This window comes from Odocoileus virginianus, chromosome 9, assembly GCF_023699985.2.
Source record: "Odocoileus virginianus isolate 20LAN1187 ecotype Illinois chromosome 9, Ovbor_1.2, whole genome shotgun sequence".
Classification (NCBI taxonomy): domain Eukaryota; kingdom Metazoa; phylum Chordata; class Mammalia; order Artiodactyla; family Cervidae; genus Odocoileus; species Odocoileus virginianus.
In genome coordinates this window covers 56,423,537-56,448,123 of record NC_069682.1, presented here as the reverse complement: position 1 = coordinate 56,448,123, position 24,587 = coordinate 56,423,537, and the positions used below count along the sequence as shown (strand labels likewise).

Below are 24,587 nucleotides of genomic sequence, written 5' to 3'. Positions count from 1 at the left end.
GCAATTTCCACCAACCCTCCAGAGAGCTGTGGAGCCAGAGGAGCCTTTGATGTTTGCACATTGAGCATCATCAGAGGCGGGAAGGGGCCGGGCTCTCTGCACCTCACACAAACCCCGATGGGACTGGCAGCTGGAGGATGCCTGCCAATGCCCCTCCCAGTAACCCGAGCAACAAGCCCTTGCTTGAAAGGGGTCCAAGCATCACCCCTCTAAGTTCACCTTGGAAGACTATGTGGTGGGGAACGGTGCTTGACCAGGCACCTGAGGGTCCATGTACAGTGAGAATACAGGCGGTGGACAGACAGACGACTGGACTGTAAGAGAGATGGACAGCAGCAGTGAAGGTTCAGCAAGTTCCCAGGGGTATCAAATTCCAGGCGACCCCTCTCCACCCAGGCACTGGTCTCAAAAGATCTGGGCACAAATCAGAGGGAAAACTGGGCTCCCACTGCACCAGGGAGGGGGTGGCTGGGGCCACAGAACCATGGAGACTCAGGCAGGGGGGTCCCTCCAGCACTTGTTGAGAAGTTCTGAGTCCCAGGTGCAGGCAGCACAGTTATCCGCCTTTTATCTTAAGACGAAATCTATTCCTACCATGCCTTAGGAAGCCCCAGGCACTGGCAAAGACCAGGGCAAGCCCAACTTTATTGGTAAAAAGGACTCGCCTAGGAATTCCTACCTGGCCCAGTAGCAGCTCCAATAAGAAAGAATGAGGGGCAGGAGAGGAAAGAAGAAAGGAAGGGAGAGAGGGAAAGAAAGTGGGGAAAGAGGGAGGGAGTGAGGAGGGAAGGAACAGCAGGCTGGCCCCCATTTAGGGACATGGTCTTAGGAGAGAACTCAAGGCTCCAGGAAGGGGGAAGAGACCAGGGAAGGAGGGTTGGCCCCCAGCCCCACCATCTAGAAGGGCAGCAGCTCTTCCACAGGGATGTTGAGGATGACATCCATGTCGGGGGTGCACCTGTAGGGAAGAGCAAAGCGGGGGTGTAAAAGGCCAGGCACTAGAGCTGCAGGTAGGGGCGCATGGCCTCAGGGGAAACCTGACCTTTAGAACACTGGTACTGGGGAGCCCCATTCCAAAACAACCTGTGCGCACGCACACACACACACACACACACACACATCAAAATGAAACAGGAATTGGTTTGGCAGGACTCATGTTCCCCTACAGAGGTCTGAGGTCAACAGGGAGCAGGAGCTCAGCTCTCAAGTGCTGGGGTCCTTCAAGATGCGCGCTCTCTCTGGAGTCAGAATGACCATCTTGCGAGCCTGGCTCTGTGTCGCCTCAAACACACTGCTTTTCCTCGCCAAGCCTCCCGCCTTCACTGGGGACAGACCCCAGGCGAGACTCTGTTTCCTCACCTGGCAAATGGGGAGGGTCTAGAAGAAATGAAGATGAAGCCAACCAAAATATAACAAATTCTAAAACTAGATGGGTAACTGGGTACTCATCACAGTATTCTTTCAACTTTTCTATACATTTGAAATCGCTCAAAGTAATAGTAAAAAAAAAAAAAATGCATCTCTGCACTGTCGTTCAGTCTCTCAGTCACAGTTCAAAAGCATCAACTCTTCGGCTCTCAGCCTTCTTTAAGGTCCAGCTCTCACATCCATACATGACTACTGCAAAAATCATAGCTTTGACTATATGATCCTCTGTCAGCAAAGTGATATCTCTGTTTTTGAATATGCTGTCTAGGTTTGTCATAGCTTTTCTTCCAAGGAGCAAGTGTATTTTAATTTCATGGCTGCAGTCACTGTCTGCAGTGATTTTGGAGCCCAAGAAGATAAAATGTCACTGCTTTCATTGTTTCCCCATCTATTTGCCAAGAAGTGATGGGACTGGATGCCATGATCTTTATTTTCTGAATGCTGAGTTTTAAGCCAGCTTTTTTACTCTCCTCTTTCACCTTCATCAGGAGGCTCTTTAGTTCCTCTTTACTTTCTGCCATAAGGGTGGTGTCATCTGCATATCTGAGGTTATTGATATTTCTCCCAGCAACCTTGATTCCAGCTTGTACTGGCATTGTCAAAATTTCCATTTCCAGCCAAAGTCTGTCTTCTGAGATCTACACTTATACCTCCAGCTCCCTACCTGTCAGCTCCACACTCAGGTCTCCATAACTTAAACTCAGTGTCCAAATCAAGTGCTGATTGACCTACATATGCATCCTTTTCCCCTAGTCCCAGTCTTCCCTGTCTCTGGGTTTGGTACCACTACCCACCCTGTTACAAAAGCCAGGAACACAAGGGTCATTCTTGACACCTCCCTGTACTGTGCTTCCCATATCCAAATATCACCAAGTCCTACAGATTTATCTTCTTAAATATTTCTCCACTCCATCCATCTCTCCTCTCTCTTCTGCCATCCATCCTGGCCAAGTCACTCCCAACCACCCGCTCCACACACAACCGCCATCACAACCAACTGGACTCCCAACATGGCCTCTCCAATATCTTCTCCATATTCTTTTCAAAGTGTCTTTTCTTGGAATGCAAATCTGATGTCATCACTGAGCTTGAAAAGTCTTTACTTAGGACTTCCCTGGTGATCCAGTGGTTAAGACCCCACACTTCCACTGCAGGGAGCACAGGTTTGATCCCCGGTTGGGGAACTAAGATCCTGTATGCCAAGTAGTATGGGGAAAAAAAAGTTATCTGCTTTCAGGATCAAATATCTTTGGTCTACAGGGCCCTGCATGGAAGTCCCTAGGGGCGGGGATGTCATTACTCTCCCTATCACTCTGCAGTCCAACCTCACTCAGCTCCCCATAAACACCAACTTCCCTCCTACCACATATCTACAGCCTCACTGCTCAGCCTGTGGTCCAGGGATCAGCACCTCAGCATCTCCCAGGAGCTGCTTAGAAATGTAGACTCTTGAGCCCCACTCCAGGCCTATTGATTCAGAATCTTCTTATCGACAAGATCTCCAGGTGATTCCAGTGCATGTTTTGGATGGAAAAGTTCTACTTAGCAGTGTGCCATTCCCACATTCTAGGAGGAGACAGCTTCTTCCCACTCCTGGCATCTCCCTGCCCCTGGAAGGGCATCAGTGGGCATACTGTCATCAATGGGCATACACCATCAATGGGCATACTGCTCCTGGTCTCTCTCCATCTCTTTACTCACTCTGCCCGGGAAGGAGGTATAACAACCTGAACGGAGTCTGGAGAGAGGAATGGGGCCTGGGTAGCCCTGCCCCATGCTCTGTCAGTAATGAGCAGCCTGCAAGGACCACAGTCTCCTTTGCTCCCAAGCAACTGACCACAGAACTCCATTTGTCTAATTCCAGGTTAGTATTCAGAAGCCAACACGCCCAGAGATATAAGCTACCTTCTCTAAAATCAGCTCTATCAGGTAAAAGTGAGAGTCTGGCCCATGTCACCTTGCCCCTTTCATTCTTATTTCAGGGTGTCCAGAGCGTGGGTAGGGACAATGGGGCCTACTTAGCACATCTCGAGATGCCAGCACCACCACCTAGAAACATTCTTCCTTCAGTATCCCCTTCAGCCCCCTTGGCCCAGTGAGCTTCTATGAATAATCCTTCAGACTTGAGTTTAAAAAGTCACATTCTCAGGACTTCCCTGGTGGTCCAGTGGTGAAGAATCTGCCTTCCAATACAGGGGATGCGGGTTCGATCCCTGGTCTGGGAACTAAGATCCCACATGCCGTGGGACAACTAAGCCCACACGCCACAACTAGAGAAGCCCGTGTGCCACAGTGGAGACCCAGCACGGTCAGAAAAAAAAAAGGCCACGTTTTTAGGGAGACCTCTTCGCCACTCCTGACACCTCTCTGTCCAGGCCACGCTCTCCCGTCACCACACCCACACCTCTTGTTTAGCAGCTCTCATCTCAGCTGCAACATTTATCTGTGGTTTGTTATCGATTCACGTCTGGTCCCATCCTCGGCTCTGCGGTGGCAGAGCCAAGGACTGTTTGCCCTCATCATGCCTGGGGCTTCCTAGGCCCGTCATAGATCTGATAGCACTTTTTAAGGAAACTTAAGAGGAGACTGAAGAGGTAGAGGAGCAAGAAGGAAAGGGAGAGGAAGAGAAGGAGACAGACACAGAGGCTAAGGAGAAGAAAAATAATTGGCAAATGGCAGGAACTACCCCACCTGGAGAGGCATGGTCTGGGGGGATCCTCATGCTCAAACAGGGAGGGCCTGCCCCCGGGGAGGTCGGGCGGGGAATTGGTATTGGAAGGAAGTTCTTCCTTTGGGTCCCAGAAGTCTGCCCCACAGACAGAACACCATTCTCTCCTCGCAGAGTGCCTTCCAGGCCATTCTTCCCTGGAGCCAACCATCCTACTCAACACAGTCTCTTCCTGAACAGCCTGGGAGCTCAGGGGTACACCTGCTTGGTTGAGACACAGAGTCTGGAACTGGAAGGGTCCAGGGAGATTACCTAACTCAGCCTGCTATGTGCAGACACACTCAGGCCAAGAGATGGCAAAAGGCCACAGCTACCGCACGGTCAGTGGCAAACACCCAGTCTCCTGCCCCCTTGCACAGGTCCTGCCTTCTCCCCCAGGCTGCCCCCCAAGAACAGAGAGCTTGCTCAAGCCCAGAGCATGGCTAGTGTAAGAGGTGCTGCTCAAGGACCACCTACTTGGATCTCCGAAGTAGAACGTCCGCAAATACGATCTCTCGGGGTTCCCACATCTGAACTTCCAGCTGTTCCATCTCAGCCTTTAATCTGGGTATTTCCTCCTCAAAACGGTCTATAAACTGAGGAAAGCAGGTGAAAGTAAGAAGCCAAACATCCCCCAACCAATAGAAGAAAAGGGCAAAATGCATGAATAAGGACATCTAGGGAAACGGCCTGGGCTTTGTCATTGGGACTTCTGGATTCCAAAGCGGGCTCTCACCTTGCAGGGCAGGGCTGGCTCATGAGTTACTGACAACATTTGATGGTGCTAAAAAGGGTGAGGGGAGACAGACTGCAGGGGGTGGCAGTGCTCAACAGTGAGAATGAGTGGGGGTTGGTGGAGGTGATGAAGGTCATTCACGAAGACAACTGATAAAGGTGCAAGATAACGAAAATTACCATCAGAGGGTGGTGATCATGGAATTCATTAACATGGTCTTGAGTGATGGTCAATGTTAAGAATTAAGAGGTGAAGACAAGGAGTGGGTAGTGATAGTAAAGTGATGGTTGTGTGGGTGAAGCTTGGTGATGCTGCCGATGGGTCAAGGCTGGTGGTGTTGGTTAATGAGGCAAGGCCTACTCCAGGACAAATTCCCTTCTCAAATGGAAGGTGAGTGACATTAATAGCACAGCCAAGGAGGAAGACAAACACCAGAGACCTCATGAGCCCCAGATCAGGACAAGCCTGACCGCCCCAGAGGTCCTGGGGACCACCCACTCCCTCTGCTCTCACACAGGGGGGACCACCACCATTGCCACCCACTCACTTCTCGGAACTTGTCCATGTATTTCAGTATAACCCGGGTATTCCAGGTCTTCTGCAGGAGAGTCTCCTGATTGGCACGCTGGATTTTCTGTGGAAGAAGGAAAATCTTCTTCTGGCCCCCTAGAAAGGGCCCCCTAGAAGTCTGGCCCCCTAGACTGGCCCCAGTGTCTACCCCTGCCCTGGGTAGCAGATGGGCATGTGGTGGGCCTGAGGGCAGAGGACAGGGTTAAGAAAGCAGGGCTGGGGGCAGGACCCGGATAACTGCCACAGTGGCTAGCTACTCACCACCACCAGAGACCTCAGGAGGTTTTTTTTCTTATTCTGAATCTGGTTGGACATAGACGCCAGGACCATCCTGCACATCTCACTGAGTTCATCTAGCTCGTCCTAGGGGTCGGCAGGAAGGTGTTGGCCACCAACCCTGCCTCCCACAAGGTCAGGTGAGGCAAAACCAGGGGCTCACCTACCAACTGGCTGTCCTTCACCTGCTGCAGCTGGCGCATGAGGTTGGCCACCTGTACCAACTTGATGGGGTACTCGTGGTCCTTGTAGGTGCTCATGAAGCTCACCTGCTCACGGACCTTCTCCATCTGGGCATCCAGCTGCTCCACCTGCTGCTTCAGGTCTGACGAGATCAGGAGGGACAGAAGGCAGGGTCGTCCCTCGAGGACCACTCCAGAGCCACCCGAGAGGCAAAGCTCTCCTTAGCCAGTGGGCTGGGGTCTGGGTCTACAGCTGTGCCACCCTGAACATGCCTGATCTCATCTGGATTGGGGTCTGGGCTGAAACAAGCCCAAACACGGCTGGAAGGTGATGGAGGGGTAAGCCCCCAGAAAACGCTTTGCCTTCACAGGAGAAGAAGCAACAACCTACCCAAAAGAGGAGACAAACTATCCCGGTGCCTGATCCTCGGGATCCTAGGGAGATGGGGTGACAGGGAAGAATTAAGACAGCCTATGCTGGGACTTCCCTGGTGGTCCAGTGGTTAAGAATCTGCCTCCCAATGCAAGGGATGAGGATTTGACCCCTGGTCGGGGAACTAAGATCCCACATGCTGGAGGGCAACTAAGCCCACATGCCACAACTAGAGAAGCCTACTAACTGCAACTACTGCGCCCTGTACACTCCAGAGCCTGTGCTCCGCAACTAGAGAAAGGCCGAGAGCTGCAACGAAGAGCCTGCACACTGCAACGAAGACCTTGCTCAGCCAAAAAAATAAATAAATAAAAGCAGTCTATCCTGCCACCCTCCATGGAGGGGATCCCAAGTGTCTGAAGCTGCCTGACACACCAGGGGAAAAAAACACAGGCTCAACAAATCTGTGACCAGTGATCTGCCCAGCCGCCAACTCCCAGAGGAACCTTGGCAGGAAACAGACAGGCTGGGGTTGGATGCTGGCTCCTAGCTGTATAACTTTCAGCAGGCTACTTCACTTCCTTTAGCCTCAGTTTCCTCATCTGTAAAATGGGAGAAAAGAAAAACTTCCCTGCCTTAGAGATAGTAAGGACTGCAAGTATGCCCGCAAAAAAAAGCACATAGGGCCTGCAAGTGCTAAGTGATAAGTAAGCTGTCGCTGTGCATCTTAGCAATCCCCTCTGCCTCAGAAGTGAGGTGGTGGGCCTGATGGCTTCCCCTAGAGAGCCAGGTGAGGGTCAACTAATCCACGGAGAGATTCTTACTATGGATCTTGGATTCCTCCTTCTCCTCCCATTCCTGGAGCTCACACTTCATCTGGTGCAGCTTCTTCTTGTTGAAGTACTCCAAGATGTCAGTGATGGTCTATGGGAGTTGGGTGGGGGGGGAGGCGTTAGCTCACCACCACCACCCCACCACCCCCGCTTCCACTGGTGCTGCCAAAGCAAGGACCGTCAGAGAATTCAGTACTTCCTCAGAGGAGTCCCCAGACCCAACCCCACACTGGAGCCCACACCTCCTGTGTGCCAGGTGCAACTCCTTTTCTGGGTGAGCGCTATTGTGCCCCACTTGTATGGGGCTCAGAGGTTGACTCGGAGTCTTCCAGCTAATTAGTGAACTGGGATGAGTCCCCACCCCACCCCCAGTCTAGGTCGGGGTGCGGGGGGCGGGGAGAGTGGAGTGTATAAAAGATGCTGTCTTCCAGACGGAGGAAGTAGCTTCTGCAACCGGCCGGGAGAGGCCGGCAGAAAGCAGGAGAGGGCGCCCGAGGGCTCGGGAGGGGCGGTGTCGCGGGCTGGAGGGCGGCTCGGGGCGGCGGCGGGACTGCGGGGCCACGGCGGGGAGAATCACCATGTAGACGTCCTGCTGCTGCAGCAGCATCCGCACTTTCAGGGCCCCGCTGTCCTCTGTGTCCTGGATGGCCTTGATCAGTTCCCCACAGAGCTTGGTGAGGAAGTCCTCGTGGTCGCAGAGCTCCTGGTACGAGGTTCGCCGGTTCCGAAGCATTGTCTGCGGGCGGAGAGACAGCGAAGGGAGGCGGCGTTGCGCGGGGCCGGCTGGCACCTCCGGGAGCCCAGGGACCACGTCCCTCCCGCCGCAATCCGCCCCCTTGTGGCCCCGACTGATAAATGCCACCCGAGCTAGGCGGCGGTTCTCTATTGTCTGCAGGTCAGAGCACCTTGAATTATTTTATCCTTTCTGAAACACCCATTTTCCCATAATTTTACACTTTGGGGTGGAGCTGTATCTTACAGCTGGTGGCGTGTTATAGTCTAGTTGAAAAATATTTTATTAGTGGGTTATTAAGATAAAGGTGCCCCTTATGACCAGTGGCTTCTTAGAATCAGTGAACTATGGTTGTGTGTTAGTCGCTCAATCGTGTCTGACTCTTTGCGACCCCATGGACTGTAGCCCGCCAGGGTCCTCCGTCCATGGGGTTCTCCAGACAAGAATACCCGAGTGGGTTGTCATTCCCTCCTCCAGGGGAACTTCCCGACCCAGGGATGGAACCACGGTCTCCCGCATCGCGGACGAATTCTTTACCCTGAGTCACCAGGGAAGTCCTCTTTGGATTGAAAGAAGTCTTAACCGCTGGACCACTAAGGAAGTCCCAACATATTTTTCTTATTTTCTTCTTTCTTGTCTGTCTTCCCAACTAGAATTTTACAGGCAGGATGGCAGGGGCTTTGGTTATCTTGTCACAGCTGTATCTCCAACACACACACAGAACAGTGCCTAGAGCTCCATAAGGGTGGGCTTAATCAACTGATGGGTAAATATTCTTTGGAGGTTTTTTTAATTTGTTATTTGTCTCCCCACTGAAGTATAAGCTCCATCATAGCACGGATTCTGGGATCATGTTCATGGCTATCTCCCCAGCACCTAGCTTGGTGCCTGACACATCGCTGGCACTCTCAGGAGTTGTTGCTTGAATAAAAAACTGTCCTGAGGCTGAGGGGCAGAGTCAAAATCCTACTCCAACTCCAAGAACAAACCAACTGGGTCGTTTCTGCATTCTTGCTCTGTTCCCCGTTGTCCCCACAGCCCATTCTGCACACAGCAATAGCAGCCCGGGAACTCCTATGAACCTCAGGGCCTTTGCAGTTCCAGTTCTTCTGCCTGGAGCATTCCTGCCTCAGATGTCACCACCTTGACAGCCTTCCCTGACCACCCTCCTAAAACGGTCATGGCCACCCCCTCCTCTGTGCCCCTTTAGCCCCCTAACCTTATTTTATACTTCTTCATAGCTCTTATCTTCACTACACATATCATATTTTTATCTATCTTGTTTGTTATCTGTCTCCCCTTGTAGACTGTGAGCTCCTTAAGGTCAGAGGTCACATCACTGGTGAATTCCCACACTTAGAACAGGGTCTGGGACACAGTAGATGCTCAAATATTTGTTGACTAAACGAATGATTATGAGAGAGAGTATTAGGAACTGGTTAGGAGAACAGGTTTTAGAGCCAATTGTCCAGGTTCATGTTTCATATCAAACAAAAACACATAACCCAAAAAAACCCACAAAAAACACATAACCCTTCTAAAGTCAGGATAAAAATAACATCAGAAATATGAGTTCCTCCTTTAAGAATACTGGACTGCCTCTAATAACTGATTTTTGAAAAATTGAAGGTTAAAGAGGAAAAAACGATTTCAAGGCAAATACATTTCTCCTTATTTCTTTATATAGCAATCATTGTTCATTGAGCTATTAAAAACTTTCCTGAAGAAGTTAAGAACTCTTCTATAATATTTTGTAGTATTTATAGTATTTGGTATGTCACTTTCTGCTATGGACACTAATGCCCCTACTTCTTCTGGTTCATTTCAAATACTTTGAAACATTGTTCAGAAGCCATAATAAACAACAGATTTTGAGAAAATCAATGATCAAAAGTTCTATCAGTTGATGTGAAAAGTTTTAATAGGAAGCTCCTAAGTCTTGCTTCAAGATGCACTGTATTTCATGAAAGGTTAATTTCCCAGAGTTTTTAAATGAACAAGTCACTAGATTGTATTCCTAATGCAGTGAAATAAAATTATTCCAATCATTTTCCTGAATCTTAAACACAAAGGCAAATCTTTGCCTAACTGACTTTGACCCCTGGTACTGCATCCATGCACCTGTTTTCCCTGATGTAAAATAGGGCTGATGATAAGTATGCCCATGGGGTTGCTGTGAGGAGAACAAGATTGCAGGCAGGCACCCACGAAGTGCTCAGGGCATGTTTGCTATCACCATCCCCATGTTTGCTATTACCATCCCCCACCCCCGGCCCTGGCCCCCAGTGCCCGTGGGAGGATGCTCATACTCTCATTAGTCGGATTGTGGCCTGCGTCTTCCCAGAGTCCAACTTTCCTCTGCGCAGCTCTAGTGGATTCCTCGGCTGGCTTGTCATCCACAAAGTAGGCTTGGATTGCCACCCTAGGGCATGGGAAAGGACAGAGAGAGAGTCAGGAGAAAGAGTCAAACAGCCCAGGCCCCAACTGCATCCACTCATGGCCTTAGAATGTATGACAGTGAGACAGAGGCCAAAGCTCACATCCATCAATAAGCTCCCAGGCCCCACTTTGGTCCTTGTTATAAAGGACAGCGAAGCCCAGGGAACTTCCACATACCACACTGACTGTGCGGCTGAACAGAGGGGCAGTGATGGGTAGCAGTGGGAGATGGCCAGACACCCTCATCTCTCCCACCAAGCTGGCCAATGGTAAGCTCAGGAGGGAAAGGGGTTAAAAGCAATAACTAACGAGCCAGACAGCCTGGGTTTGAATCTGGCAGCTCACATGACCTCTCTGCCCCTCTCTTCCCCATTACTCTATAATACAAGAATCATCATCATGCCTACCTCACAGGATTGTCATGAAGACTAAATAAGAAGTTACTGTCCTTTAAAGTGTTTGGAAAAGCGCTTAACACATATTCAGTGCAAATATAAATTACCAGTTGTCATTGTTATTACCAGTGACCTGAGAACTGGGATCAGGACCACAGCATCAGATAAAGATACAGGAGCCAAGCAAAACACTGTCTCTGAAATACCTGTAAAAGCTGTGGTCCTGCCAGATATGAAGTATATGAAAATAATTCAGAGCAGAAGACACTCAGAGGGCATGTTCCAAGAATCCCAGTTTCCTCTTGGCGTGCCCTGCACCCACGTGAGGCAAATCACACAAACCATCACAAATGCTGCCCTCAAAGGCCCTGTTACAGGTGCAGCCCAGTTCATTTTTAAAAATAGTATTTCTTTAATGGATTGATATCTGTTATTTAGTATTAAGTACTGAGGTGACAAGGCAAATTAGAGTAATTTTGAGTTAAAGTTATGAATTATCTGATATTTACTTGAAACTGAGAGGTGGAGTGATTAATACATTACTCTTGTAATTCTAATTTTTGTATATTTATTTTTATTTATTTATTTGGCTGCACCAGGTCTTAGTTGCAGCATGCAGGATCTTTGATCTTTGTTGCAGCATGCAGGATCTTCAGTTGTGGCATGTAGGATCTAGTTCCCTGGCCAGGGATGGAACCCAGTCCCCTTACATTCAGTCTTAGCCACTCGACCCCAGGGAAGTCCCTTGTGATTCTAATTCAAAATACGTATATGAGATTTTGATTTAGATTTGTTTTAAGTTGCAAGGTTTAACACAATCTTATTAAATGTATATAAATTACCACAACTTTTAAGAGAACATAAGATTATCCACATTTAGAAGTTTATTTATTAGATATACAAGAATTACATTACATGCCCAATGGTTTTGTTAATCAGAACAAGTGAACTTTTTGAAAGTGAAAATGTATATATTAAATTTTAAATGTAGCTTAAACAATTTAAGGGAATTTAATTAACCAAGTTCCAAAACCTCCTTTACAAGGGTTTTTAAAAATTATAACATTTGTAGGTTGAACTTAAATACTTGGGAAGATTTGTCGGTTTAATAACGAGTATTTCTTTTCATTAGTGGTGGTAGCCCTGATTTATCTTTTTTTAATTAAACTTTTTATTTTGAAATAAATTCAGATTACATGCAGTTTTAAGAAATCTTGTGTTTCCTTAACCCAGTTACTCCCAACGGTAACATCTTATAAAACTAAGCACAGTATCACAACCAGGACACTGAAAGACGGCATGCTACAGAACATTTCCACAAACACAAAGGATTGCTCCTGGGGCCTTGTGTTGCCATACCCATTTCCCTCTCCTTCCATCCTCCTCCCACTGCTGGCAATCATGAATCTCTTCTCCATTTCTACAGTTCTGTCATTCCCAGAATGTTATACAAATGGAGTCTAACAATATGACACTTCTAAGATTGGCTTTTCTCACTCAGCGTAATTCACTGGAGATTCATCTAAGTTAGTGAATGTATCAAAAGTTCTTTCCTTTTCCTTCTGAATAGTATTATGTGGTATGGAATGGATGCGCCATAGTTTCCTTAACTACTCACTCATTAAAGGACATCTGGACTCTTTCCAGTTTGAGGGTATTATGAATCAGGCTACAGTGAAACTGTCATGCACTGGGTGTTATGTGACCATAAGTTTTCACTTCTCTGGAATAAATGCAACTGTTGAATCATTATGGGAAATGTGTGCTTGGTTTCATTAGAAATGAATGACCCAATCCCTCGTTGTTGCCAACACTTGATATTATGACTATTTTTCATTTTAGTCATCCTGATAGATGTTCAGTGACACCCCCATTCTGATTTAATTTGCATAGCCCTAGTAGATAAGGATGTTGAACATCTTTTCCTGTGCTTATTTACCATATGTATTTCCTCTTCTGGTGAAATGTCTCTTCAAGTCTTTTGCCTTTAACTCTTCAACTGAATTGTTTTTCTATTGAGTTTGAGGGTTCCCAATATATTCTACAAAGCAGTCCTTTGTCAGGTATATGGTTTGCAAATATTTTATCCAAGTACATAGCTTCATACTTAATCTCTGTTAAGACTGTGAAAAGAACAGAAGTCATAAATTTTTATGCAATCCTGCCTGTTCATTTATCCCATATTTCTTTTATGAATCTGCTGTTGGTATGAAGACAAAGAACTCTTCACTTGGCCATCAGTCCCAAAGATTTTTCTCTCATGTTTTTTCTAAGTTTTACTGTTTTACATTTAATTTTGATTTCATTTTAAAATTACATTTTGGGTTAATTTTTGTATAAGTTGTGAGACTTCGATAGAAGTTCATTTCTTCATCTGTGAATGTCCATCTACTCTAGCACCATTTGTGGAAAAGGCTTTCTTTTCTCCACTGTTTTTGCACCTTTATAAAAAATTGCTTGGGTATTTGTGTGGCTGTTTCTGGTTTTTTATTCTGTTCTATTGATCTATGTGTCTTTCTATCAATACGATGCTGTTTTGATTATTATAACCAAATACTAGGCATTAATATCAGGTAAACAACATTCTTCCGATGTTGTTCACTTTATTATTTTTTTTTTTCAGTTCTACCACTTTATTGCTACCAACCCATCTCCCTCCACCTTCGTGCACACATGCTCAGTCATGTAACCCCATGGACTGCAGCCCGCCAGGCCATGGACTTTTCCAGGCAAGAATACTGGAGTGGGTTGCCATTTCCTTCTCCATCGATGTTGTTCACTTTAAATTGTCTTATCTATCCTAGGACCTTGCTTTTCTGTATAAATTTTAGAATAAACTTGTCCATGTCTACAGATAAGCTTGCTGGGATTTTGACTGGAATTGCATTAAACATGAATCAATCTGAGAACTGACATCTTTACTATATTGAGTCTTCTAATCCATGAACACAGTATGTTTCTCCATTTATTTAGGTCTTCTTTGATTATTATACCAGCATTATATAGATTCCAGCTTACAGATCCTATACATGTTTTGTTAAGTTTATGCCTAAATATTTCATTTTCTTTGGTGTGACTGTAAATGTATCATGGTTTTTATTTTGATTTCTACACATTTATTATTAGTACATAGAAATGTGATGGGTTTTCATGTGTTGTGCTAGTATCCTGCAACCTTGATCAACTCATTACTTCTAGTTTCTTTTTAGATATAGTAGATTCCTTAAGATTTTTTATGTAGACAGTCATGTCATCTATAAATAAGAACAGTAAATAATTCTATCCGATTCATCTCAGTATTGGTGTCTGTCTTTCTCATTCATGTTGTGATTTTTCCCATTCTTGGTATTGTTAGGGGAAGCACACTGATTGAAACCACCCACCCTGGCCAGGCACCATAGTAACCATTTGCATGAGTTGTTTTATGGCAGGAGATCCTGATAAGGAATACGGAACTAATAAGCCACCACCAGCCGTAAGAGTTCGGGAAAGGTCGAGAAGAAACACTACTTGTCTGTCCACTTCCCAGAATCCCTCTTGCTAGCATCCATCTTGGCTGAGCGATGCGTGCGCCACCACGAAAGACTCTGAATTAGAATGATTGGCCAAAGACCACCTGGAAACTAATCCCATCACCATAAAACCCAGGACTGCGAGCCACGCGGCAGAGCAGTTCTCCTGGGTTCCCTTACCCTCCTGCTCTCCACCTGGGTGCCCTTCCCAATAAAATCTCTTGCTTTGTCAGCACGTGTCTCCTTGGACAATTCTTTTCCAAGTGTTAGACGAGCCCAACTTTGGGCCCTGGAAGGGGGTCCCCCTTCCTACAACAGTATGATGGGTGATTCTGATTGTATCTTGGATGTTTTAGGTATTACTCTGGATCCTATTTCGTCTTCTTTTTAGCACACAATCTCTTGTTAAAATTCAGCATGAAGGCCAGATGATGATGTATGCTTCCCATTCTAGCAGCCCACTTTCTTCTTTCCAGTTTTCAGAGCCTCCCTCTGTTGTGTAGTGTCCAGGGATTTTGAGTTGCAAAAAGGGGGACCAGGAAGGACTGGGGCTACTCCATCTTGGTGGAATCATCAGATTTATCTTTCTTTAATAATCAAAAGCTGCCCTCAAGGGCATGACTTTCCACAAGACATGCTACCACCCAAGCTTCAGTGTCCTTATCTGTAAAATGGTGATGACACCATTTCCAGAAGTGAATGAGATCATGCGTACGTGCTCAGTTGCTCGGTCGTGTCTGGCTCTTTGTGACCCCAGCGACTGTAGCCCACCAGGCTCCTCTGTCCTTGGGATTTCCCAGGTTAGAATATTGAAGTGGGTTGCCATTGCCTCATCTAGAGGATGTTGCTGACCTAAGGATTGAACCCTCGGCACTTGCGTCTCCTGCATTGTAGACGGTTTCTTTACCACTGAGCCACCAGAGAAGCCCATGAATAAGATGACTTCCTTCAATTATAAGTGTGTTTTTTTTCTTTTTGCCGCACTTTTCTGTGACTCGTGAGCTCTCTAGTTGCAGCACAGCAGATTTAGTTGTCCTAAAGCATTAGGACCTCAGTTCCCCAACCAGGGATCAAATTCAAGTCCCCTGCATTAGAAAGCGGATTCTTTACCACTGGACCACCATGGAAGTCCCTACAAGTGTATTTAAAATTTTGTGTAATTACACGTGTGAGGTTGGGACTATGAACTCTACATGGCTAGAAACCAATCTTTCTCCTAAGTCAACAACACTCAGCCCAATGCTGTGTACAATGGGGGCTCAGCAAATGGCTGCTGCTGAATGGACATATGAATGAATGAGTGAGTGAATGAATGGATGAATGAACAAATAAGGCCTCTACAATAGAGCCTAACACAAAATGAGTCCTCAGCAAATGCTAACTGTTGTTATTTACATAGATTACACTTGAGTAAGGCAGGAATCTTTGTGCCCGTTTCACAGGAAAGGAAACTGAGGCTGGGATCAGTAACTCAGATGGAACTGCTAACAAGAAGGGAAACTGGAACACCAGTTCAGGTCTACATTTCTCCAGTGGCTGACTGTGGGTCCTGGAGCCAAACTGCCAAATATCACAGCCTGGCTGTGCCCCCTCCTACCTGTATGACCTTGGGAGTTGCACCTATGTGTGCTTCAGGTTCCTCATCTGTAAGAGGAGGTGATAACAACAGCACCCATCTCACAGGGCTGTTGGGAAGATTAAATGACGTGATACGCGTAAATTGCTCAGATAGTATCTAGTACATATGTCCTTGGCATATGTTAATTGCTCTTGTTCTGCTTGTGGTTGTGTCTATTACATACCTCACTGCTTTCCCAGTGAAAGGAAAGGGCAAATGTTTCCTTGTAGGTGCTGTTTGAATAGGGTCTAGGACCAAAGACAAAAATTCTGTCACTATCACAATGTTGTGCGCTCATCACTTTACATCAATGACTCTCAACAATTCAACGGGGGTGTTTACATATACTGCTGGGGGAATCTGTGGTTCACATAAATACTGGGGCTCCAACATCTCACCATCAGGACAACCCCATAGAACATAGAATTCTCCTATCCTGTTTACCTTTTCTAAGTCCTACTAGATACTGACATAGGTAAAATTCGATGATAATGATCTGATCCCAGAACCTGATTTTGTTTTACATGTAACTCTAAAAATGGAACAACAGACTGGTTTCAAATAGGAAAAGGAGTACGTCAAGGCTGTATATTGTCACCCTGCTTATTTAACTTATATGCAGAGTACATCATGAGAAATGCTGGACTGGAAGAAGCACAAGCTGGAATCAAGATTGCCGGGAGGAATATCAATAACCTCAGATATGCACATGACACCACCCTTATGGCAGAAAGTGAAGAAGAATTAAAGAGCCTCTTGATGAAAGTGAAAGAGGAGAGTGAAAAAGTTGGCTTAAAGCTCAACATTCAGAAAACTAAGATCATGGCATCTGGTCCCATTACTTCATGGCAAAGAGATGGGGAAACAGTGGAAGCAGTGTCAGACTTTATTTCTGGGGGCCTCCAAAATCACTGCAGATGGTGACTGCAGCCATGAAATTAAAAGAAGCTTACTCCTTGGAAGGAAAGTTATGAACAACCTAGATAGCATATTAAAAAGCAGAGACATTACTTTGCCAACAAAGGTCCATCTAATCAAGGATATGGTTTTTCCAGTGGTCATGTATGGATGTGAGAGTTGGACTGTGAAGAAAGCTGAGCACCGAAAAATTGATGCTTTTGAACTGTGGTGTTGGAGAAGACTCTTGAGAGCCCCTTGGACTGCAAGGAGATCCAACTAGTCCATCCTGAAGGAGATCAGTCCTGGGTGTTCATTGGAAGGACTGATGCTAAAGCTGAAACTCCAATACTTTGGCCACCTCATGAGAAGAGTTGACTCAATGGAAAAGACCCTGATGCTGGGAAAGATTGAAGGAAAGAGGAGAAGGGGGTGACAGGATGAGATGGCTGGATGGCATCACCGACTCAATGCACATGAGTTTGAGTAAACTCCAGGAGTTGGTGATGGACAGGGAGGCCTGGCGTGCTTCAGTCCATGGGGTCGCAAAGAGTCAGACACGACTAAGCAACTGAACTGAACTGAACTGATAAAAATGGAAAAAAGCAAAAAAAAAAAAAAAAAAATGGAAAAAAGCAGAAACAGTGACAGATTTTATTTTCTTGGGCTCCAAACCACTGCAGACAGTAACTGCAGCCAAGAAATTAAAAGATGCTTGCTCTCTGGAAGGAAAGCTATGACAAACCTAGACAGCATATTAAAAAGTAGAGACATCACTTTGCCAACAAATGGTCATATAGTCAAAGCTATGGTTTTTCCAGTAGTCATGTACAGATGTGAGAATTGGACCATAAAGAATGCTAAGTGCCGAAGAATTGATGCTTTCGAATTGTGGTGCTATAGAAGACTACCAAGGGTTCCTTGGATTACAAGGAGATCAAACCAGTCAGTCCTAAAGGAAATCAACGCTGAATACTCACTGGAAGGACTGATGCTGGAGGTGAAGCTCCAATACTATAGCCATCTGACGCGAAGACCCAACTCACAGGAAAAGACCCTGATACTGGGAAAGATTGAGGGCAGGAGGAAAAGGGGGTGACAGAGGATGAGATGGTTGGATGGCATCATCGACTCAATGGACATGAGTTTGAGCAAACTCTGGGAGATAGTGAAGGACAGGGAAGCCTGGTGTTGCAGTCTATGGGGTCACAAAGAGTCATTCACAACTTAGCAACTAAACAACAACATAATGCTGAATTTTCCAGTGAAGCAGCTATAATCAGGGGAAGACTGTGCCTTGTTTTGTTTAGTAAGAGATGACACAACTTTGGAGATCGGGTTGCGATGAAAAATCCCTTTTGGAATTTGAATCCCCAATTTCCATCGTGTGTCAGTCTGCATTTGTAACTGTTATATTCACCATGACGCCACATCTATGAGTAAGCTTCTGATGACTTGCTCATGTCTTCTAGTGGGCTCCATCCTAAACATTTACATACTGAAACCTATGCTATTTAAATGTAAATAACTTGCCTTTTCCTTTACTTTACAGTTCCTTTCAGTTCAGTTCAGTTGCTCAGTCATGTCTGACTCTTTGCTATCCCAAGGACTGCAGCATGCCAGGCTTCCCTGTCCATCACCAACTCCCAGAGCTTGCTCAAACTCATGTCCATCAAGTCAGTGATGCCATCCAACCATCTCATCCTCTGTCGTCCCCTTCTCCTCCCGCCTTCAATCTTTCCCAGCACCAGGGTCTTTTCCAATGACTCAGTTCTTCGCATCAGGTGACCAAAGTATTGGAGTTTCAGCTTCAGCATCAGTCCTTCCAATGAATATTCAGGTCTGATTTCCTTTAGAATTGACTGATTGGATCTCTTTGCAATCCAAGGGACTCTTAAGAGTCTTCTCCAACACCACAGTTCCAAAGCATCAATTCTTCGGTGCTCAGCTTTCTTTATAGCCCAACTCTGGGCTTCCCTGGTGGCTTAGAAGGTAAAGAGTCTGCCGCAATGAGGAAGACCCAGGTTTGGTATCTGGGTCAGGAAGACCCCCTGGAGAAGGAAATGGCAACCCACTCCAGTACTCTTGCCTGGAAAATCCCATGGACAGAGGAGCCTGGTAGGCTCATGAAGTCGCAAAGAGTCTGACACGACTGAGAGACTTCTCTCTCTTCTCTCACATCCATACATGATCACTGGAAAAACCATAGCCTTGACTACACGGACCTTTGCTGGCAAAGTAATGTCTCTACTTTTTAATATGCTATCTAGGTTGTTCATAACTTTCCTTCCAAGGAGCAAGCGTCTTAATTTCATGGCTGTAGTCACCATCTGCAGTGATTTTGGAGCCCCCCAAAATAAAGTCTGACACTGTTTCCACTGTTTCACCATCTATTTGCCATGAAGTGATGGGACTGGATGCCATGATCTTAGTTTTCTGAATGTTGAACTTTAAGCCAACTTTTTCACTCTCCTTTTTCACTTTCATCAAGAGGCTCTTTAGTTCTTCTTCACTTTCTGCCATAAGGGTGGTGTCATCTGCATATCTGAGGTTATTGATATTCCTCCCGGCAATCTTGATTCCAGCTTGTGTTTCATCCAACCCAGCATTTTGCATGATGTACTCTGCATATAAGTTAAATAAGCAGGATGACAATATACAGCATTGATGTGCTCCTTTCCTGATATGGAATCAGTCTGTTGTTCCATGTCCAGTTCTAACTGTTGCTTCTTGATCTGCATACAGATTTCTCAGGAGGCAGGTAAGGTGGTCTGGTATTCCCATATCTTTAAGAATTTTCCACATTGTGTTGTGATTAACAGTCAAAGGCTTTGGCATAGTCAATAAAGCAGAAGTAGATGTTTTTCTGGAACTCTCTTGCATTTTTGATGATCCAACAGATGCTGGCAATTTCATCTCTGGTTCCTCTGCCTTTTCTAAATCCAGCTTGAATAACTGGAAGTTCACCGTTCACGTACTATTGAAGCCTGGCTTGGAGAATTTTGAGCATTACTAGCGTGTAAGATGAGTGCAATTGTGCAGTAGTTTGAGCATTCTTTGCCATTGCCTTTCTTAGGGATTGGAATGAAAACTGACTTTTTCTAGTCCTGTGACCACTGCTGAGTTTTCCAAAGTTGCTGGCACTTTCACAGCATCATCTTTTAGGATTTGAAATAGCTCAACTGGAATTCCAACACCTACACTAGCTTTATGCTTATTGATGCTTCCTAAGGCCCACTTGACTTCGCATTCCAGGATGTCTGGCTCTAGGTGAGTGATCACACCATCGTGGTTATATGGGTCGTGAAGATCTTTTTTGTATAGTTCTTCTGTGTATTCTTGCCACCTCTTCTTAATATCTTCTGCTTCAGTTAGGTCCATACCATTTCTGCCCTTTATTGCGCCCATCTTTTCATGAAATGTTCCCTTGGTATCTCTAATTTTCTTGAAGAGATCTCTGGTCTTCCCCATTCTACTGTTTTCCTCTATTTCTTTGCACTGATCACTGAGGAAGTCTTTCTTATCTCTCCTTGCTATTCTTTGGAACTCTGTATTCAAGTGGGTATATCTTTCCTTTTCTCCTTTGCCTTTAGCTTCTCTTCTTTTCTCACCTATTTGTAAGGCCTCCTCAGACAGCCATTTTGCCTTTTTGCATTTCTTTTTGCATTTCTTTTTCATTTCTTTTTGTATTTCTTCTTTACAGTTAGGGCATTGTATTAACTTTTAAATTATATACATAGGTATATTATATTATCTGTGAAGTTTATTTCAGGATACTAAAGGAATATTACAAAATATGTGTCATTAAAAGGAGTGCTGAGTCTCATAAGGTTGAATAACAATGGGCTTTACACGGTTCTTCTCATTTAATTCTCACAGCAATCATATCAAGTAAGTATTAGTGTCCTCATTTTAAAAATAAGGAGACAAACTTAGAGAGATGAATGACTTTCCCAAGAGAGTAGATGAGAGAACCAAGATCTGAATCCATGTCTGCCTAAGCCAAGGCCTCAGAACTCCCCTGAAAGGCATGACAGTGATGTGGTAGAGATTATCCCAAGTTCACCAAACTCTGTTTTCTTTTCCTAGCTGGACTACATTTCCCATCTTTCCTTGGGGTTAAGGGTGGGCATGTGGCTGAGTTAAGGACACTGGAATATGAGTGGGAGTGATGTGTTTCACTTCAAGTCTGGGCCCTGAAAAAGAACTGCCCACAAGATCATCCATACTCTTGCTCTCCTTCTTCTCTCTGCTGGATGCAAAAGGACCCAACAGAGGACTTCAGGACCTTACAAGATGTCCTAGACACAAGGTGATGGAGCCTAGACCCCAGAATGATCATGTGAAAAAGATACCCCCGCCCCCCAGATCCACAAATGTACTTTGACATAAATGAGCAACGAGCATCTGTATTAATACTTCAAATCTGGGGACTGTTTGTTATAGCAGTTAGCCTACCCTGATATAAATGCTGTCACCAAGGGCCAAGAACCTCTACCCCATCCTGTCCCCACCTCCTTCTCAAGTGTCCAAGGACCTCTGCCCACCTGGCTGAACGGTAGACCAGGTCTTCCTTTCACTTTTCTTAGTGCCCACAGTCTGTGGGATTGGAGGCAGAGTAGATGGCTTGGCTCTCAGCTTGGACCGCTGCCATGGAACATAATCCTATCAGACATAACACAAATCAGTCACACAGCTCATGGGCTCAAATCCCAGCTGGCCCCCTTACTGATATCTGTAACCTTGAACAAGTGGGTTTACTTCTCTGAGCCTCGATTGTCTCCTCTGTAAACTGGATCAAATCAAAAAACCTATCTCCATAGGTTGATACAAACATTCCAAAAGATATCTGTAAAGCATGTGGTAAGTGCTCCCTAAATGTTATCAAGTTTGCATCAGCCAGCCGGAATTTACTAAGCACATTCAGGCGGGGAGATGCTAAGAACTGTGAGAAACAGAAGGCATAGAAAAGACCCGATAGGAAAGCAGATATGCAATCAGAGATAAAGGAGAGAGCAGCATAATATACCCTTACCTCCTGATAAGATGGTGAGAAAACTGAGGTTCTGAGGCACGCCCCGGGTCAGCAAGCCCCACCCCCACACAGACGCTAGCCCTCCTGGACTCACCAGAACCTGGAACTGGGGGACTGTGGAGCCGATCCCAGAGTGGATGCGTCTGCAAAGCGTTGGGGCGGGGGAAAACTCCCATCAGTCCCAACCCGTGGGAATGCAAGCAGCAAGCGTTAAACTGGGATGGGATCTCGAACCCGAAACCTCTGTCCCTAAGGACACAAGCCTAGCGGGAGCCGGAGAACACGCAAGAGAGGCGGGGCTAGGGAGATAAGGGCGGGGTCAAAAGAGCGGGATGACACCCGGAGGGGACCCAGCCAGCGCTCGGTTGGGGGCTACGCATGCGCAGTCCACCGCTCCTCCGTACCCCTTTCACGTACTTTGGAAAGTTACGCGCCATTAGGGAGAATGGAAGGAGAGTCCCGAGGCTTGGGGCCCCGATTTTGGGGGATGCCTGTTTCCTCGGCTTCTCGAACTTCCTTGTCTCAGCGTGGATCGCGCGGTAACCAAGGCCACTCAAACTTCCCAGAGAGACCTAATGCTTTCTCGCCTGTCTCGGTCTCCAAGGAAACGGACGCAGACTACCGAGCGCCTAGAGGGACCAATATCGCACTGGAAAAAGTAGCTCTCGCCACATTCCACTCATCGTGGTTTCAAATTCCCTCAGCTGGCCCCGCCTATCATGCTAAAGAATTATGTCATATGCCTCCTCTCAGCAAACCTCCATCACGTCCTTCTCCATCCTTACTCTTGGCTAATTATTTTGCTTCCTGTTTCACCGGGAAAATCATGGGACTCAGTAAACTCAGGTTCACATCACCTCATTCACCCACCCACATGCCTCCCTGCTGAGACTGTGTAAACTGCCTGCTGACCTCGATTCCTACTATTGTGCACTGAAGCCTGTCCTCTCTCATTTTCTGTAAGACGTTCCTCCAGGAATTTCCCCCATTTTCTCCATCACCCTCTCCTCTGTATTATTTTCACTGCTTTACCAACGTATTTTAATTTCTTCTGTTAAAGCGAACACTTCCCATCCAGCTACCCTCCCATTTCTGCTTCACTTTAAGGCAAAACTTCTAAAGAGGTTTGCCTTCTGTTTCCCATTCCTTTTTGCCTCTTCAATCAGGCTTTCACTCTCCACCTCTCCACTGAAACTGCCACTGTCAGCGCTGCCAGTGAGCTCCGTTTTGCTAAACTTCTCTGTAAGGATCTTCCTCAGCCTATCTGCAGCATTTGACACAGCTGATCACTCCCTCCTTGACACATTTTCTAAACGTGGTGTCCTGGAAACCACTCTCCAGCGCTGCTCCCCACCTCCTTTTTTTCTCTTTTCCTGGTTTCTCCTTTTCACCCTTTACTCCCAGGTTGCCCCAGGACTCAGACTCAGCCCTCTCGTTTTCTTCTCTCCATTCGTGCTCCCTTTCAGTTTTGTGACTTAAGATGCGATCTTTACCCAGATGCCTCCTAGACTCACATCCCCAGCTTCTCCATCTTCTTCCAGTCACATACATCCAACTGCCTACTTAGCATCTCCATTTGGGTACCTGAGAGGCAACTAACACTCAATATTTCCCCAGAACCAACTCAAAGTGGCAACTCTCTTCCTGGAGTCTTTTTTTTTTTTTCCCCCACACCCAGGAAGGCCTGTGGCCTGTAATGAGAGTGCAGAGCTCTAACCACTGAACTGCCAGGGAATTCCCCTGGAGTCATTCTTAACTCATCTTTTGACTCATCTCTCCTCCCACATCCAAATCTGTCAGCAATACCTTCAATGTAATGTCGAGTCAGACTGCTTACTCCCACCACCACCCATACAAACACCCCACTTTCCCCCTCACTCCAAGACTACAAGTACCAGCTCCCACCCTTACCCCACTCCAGTTCTCTCTCCACACCTCAGATTTGCCAGATAGAGCACAGATTTAAAAGTGCCTTCCTGTTTAAAAAAATAACTTGGAAGGAGCAAATAATATGAAATCAGTCACATTTCAATAGGGAAATGTTTCCATAGAACACAAGGTTTGGTGATCCAGCAATTAAGAACCTGCCTTGCAATGCAGGAGATGTGGGTTCGCTCCCTAGTCAGGGAACTAAGATCCCACATGCCAAGGAGCAACTAGAGAACCCACAAGCTGCAACTAGAGACGCCTATGTGCAGCAACTACTTAAGCCTGCATGCTCTGGAGCCTGCATAACACAACTAAAGACTCCACGCACCACAACAAAAGATCTTGCATCTTGTAACTAAGACCTAACACAGCCAAAATAAATAAATAAAAGAAATAAAACTGTTTAAAACTATCATTCTATATGTTGAAAAATCTATTTTAAAAAAAGAGAGAGTGAACACTAGGCCAAAGCTCCCAACCTTCTCCCTCTCTTAGAAATCACAGGAAAGTGTTTTAAATAGCACTGCACACTGTGGTCAACAGAAGAGACTGCTATGGCAAAAAGCACACAATATTATAAATTAACTATACTTCAATAAATAATAAAGAAAACATAAATACATAAAGATCTCATTTCCCAACCTCCTTTGTAGCAACATGAGGCCATGTGATTAGGTTTTGGCAAATGTGAGCAGAAGAAACATGTGCAGTTTTTGGTCATGCCCTTAAAGGAAAGGAGACTAGATAAACATGGAGACAGAAGTCATTGGGGTCGCAGAGCTGTCCTACCAGCTGGAGGCTCTAGTATCCACTGATGACTGGCTTTTCCTGGTTAAAGGTGGAATTCTCCTTGGTACTGATTCTGCAATAGGAATGCTAGTTGGATTTGTTACAACATTATTCTTGGCTAAAAGACAAAGTCCT

The 24,587-nt window shown here is 46.0% G+C and overlaps 1 protein-coding gene across 5 annotated transcripts; it reads right to left on the bottom strand.

The window, feature by feature from the left end:
* Positions 1-591: 591 nt before the first annotated feature.
* C9H20orf96 (chromosome 9 C20orf96 homolog) lies at positions 592-22,353 on the bottom strand. 5 transcript variants are annotated; one of them, XM_020900853.2, is made up of 11 exons: positions 22,152-22,352; positions 21,829-21,877; positions 21,247-21,364; positions 10,148-10,260; positions 7,683-7,841; positions 7,097-7,196; positions 5,885-6,042; positions 5,703-5,804; positions 5,419-5,505; positions 4,613-4,731; positions 592-958 (listed from the first exon to the last, which is right to left on the bottom strand). In XM_020900853.2, the coding sequence occupies exons 1-11, from the start codon at positions 22,169-22,171 to the stop codon at positions 898-900; spliced, it is 1,086 nt and encodes a 361-aa protein (XP_020756512.2). In that variant the 5' UTR covers positions 22,172-22,352; the 3' UTR covers positions 592-897. The 5 variants fall into 5 exon arrangements, with proteins under 5 accessions (XP_020756512.2, XP_020756515.2, XP_020756516.2 ...); XM_020900856.2 differs by lacking the exon at positions 5,703-5,804 and having other exon boundaries at positions 5,987-6,042; positions 22,152-22,353; XM_020900857.2 differs by lacking the exon at positions 21,829-21,877 and having other exon boundaries at positions 22,152-22,350.
* Between the last annotated feature and the right edge of the window lie 2,234 nt (positions 22,354-24,587).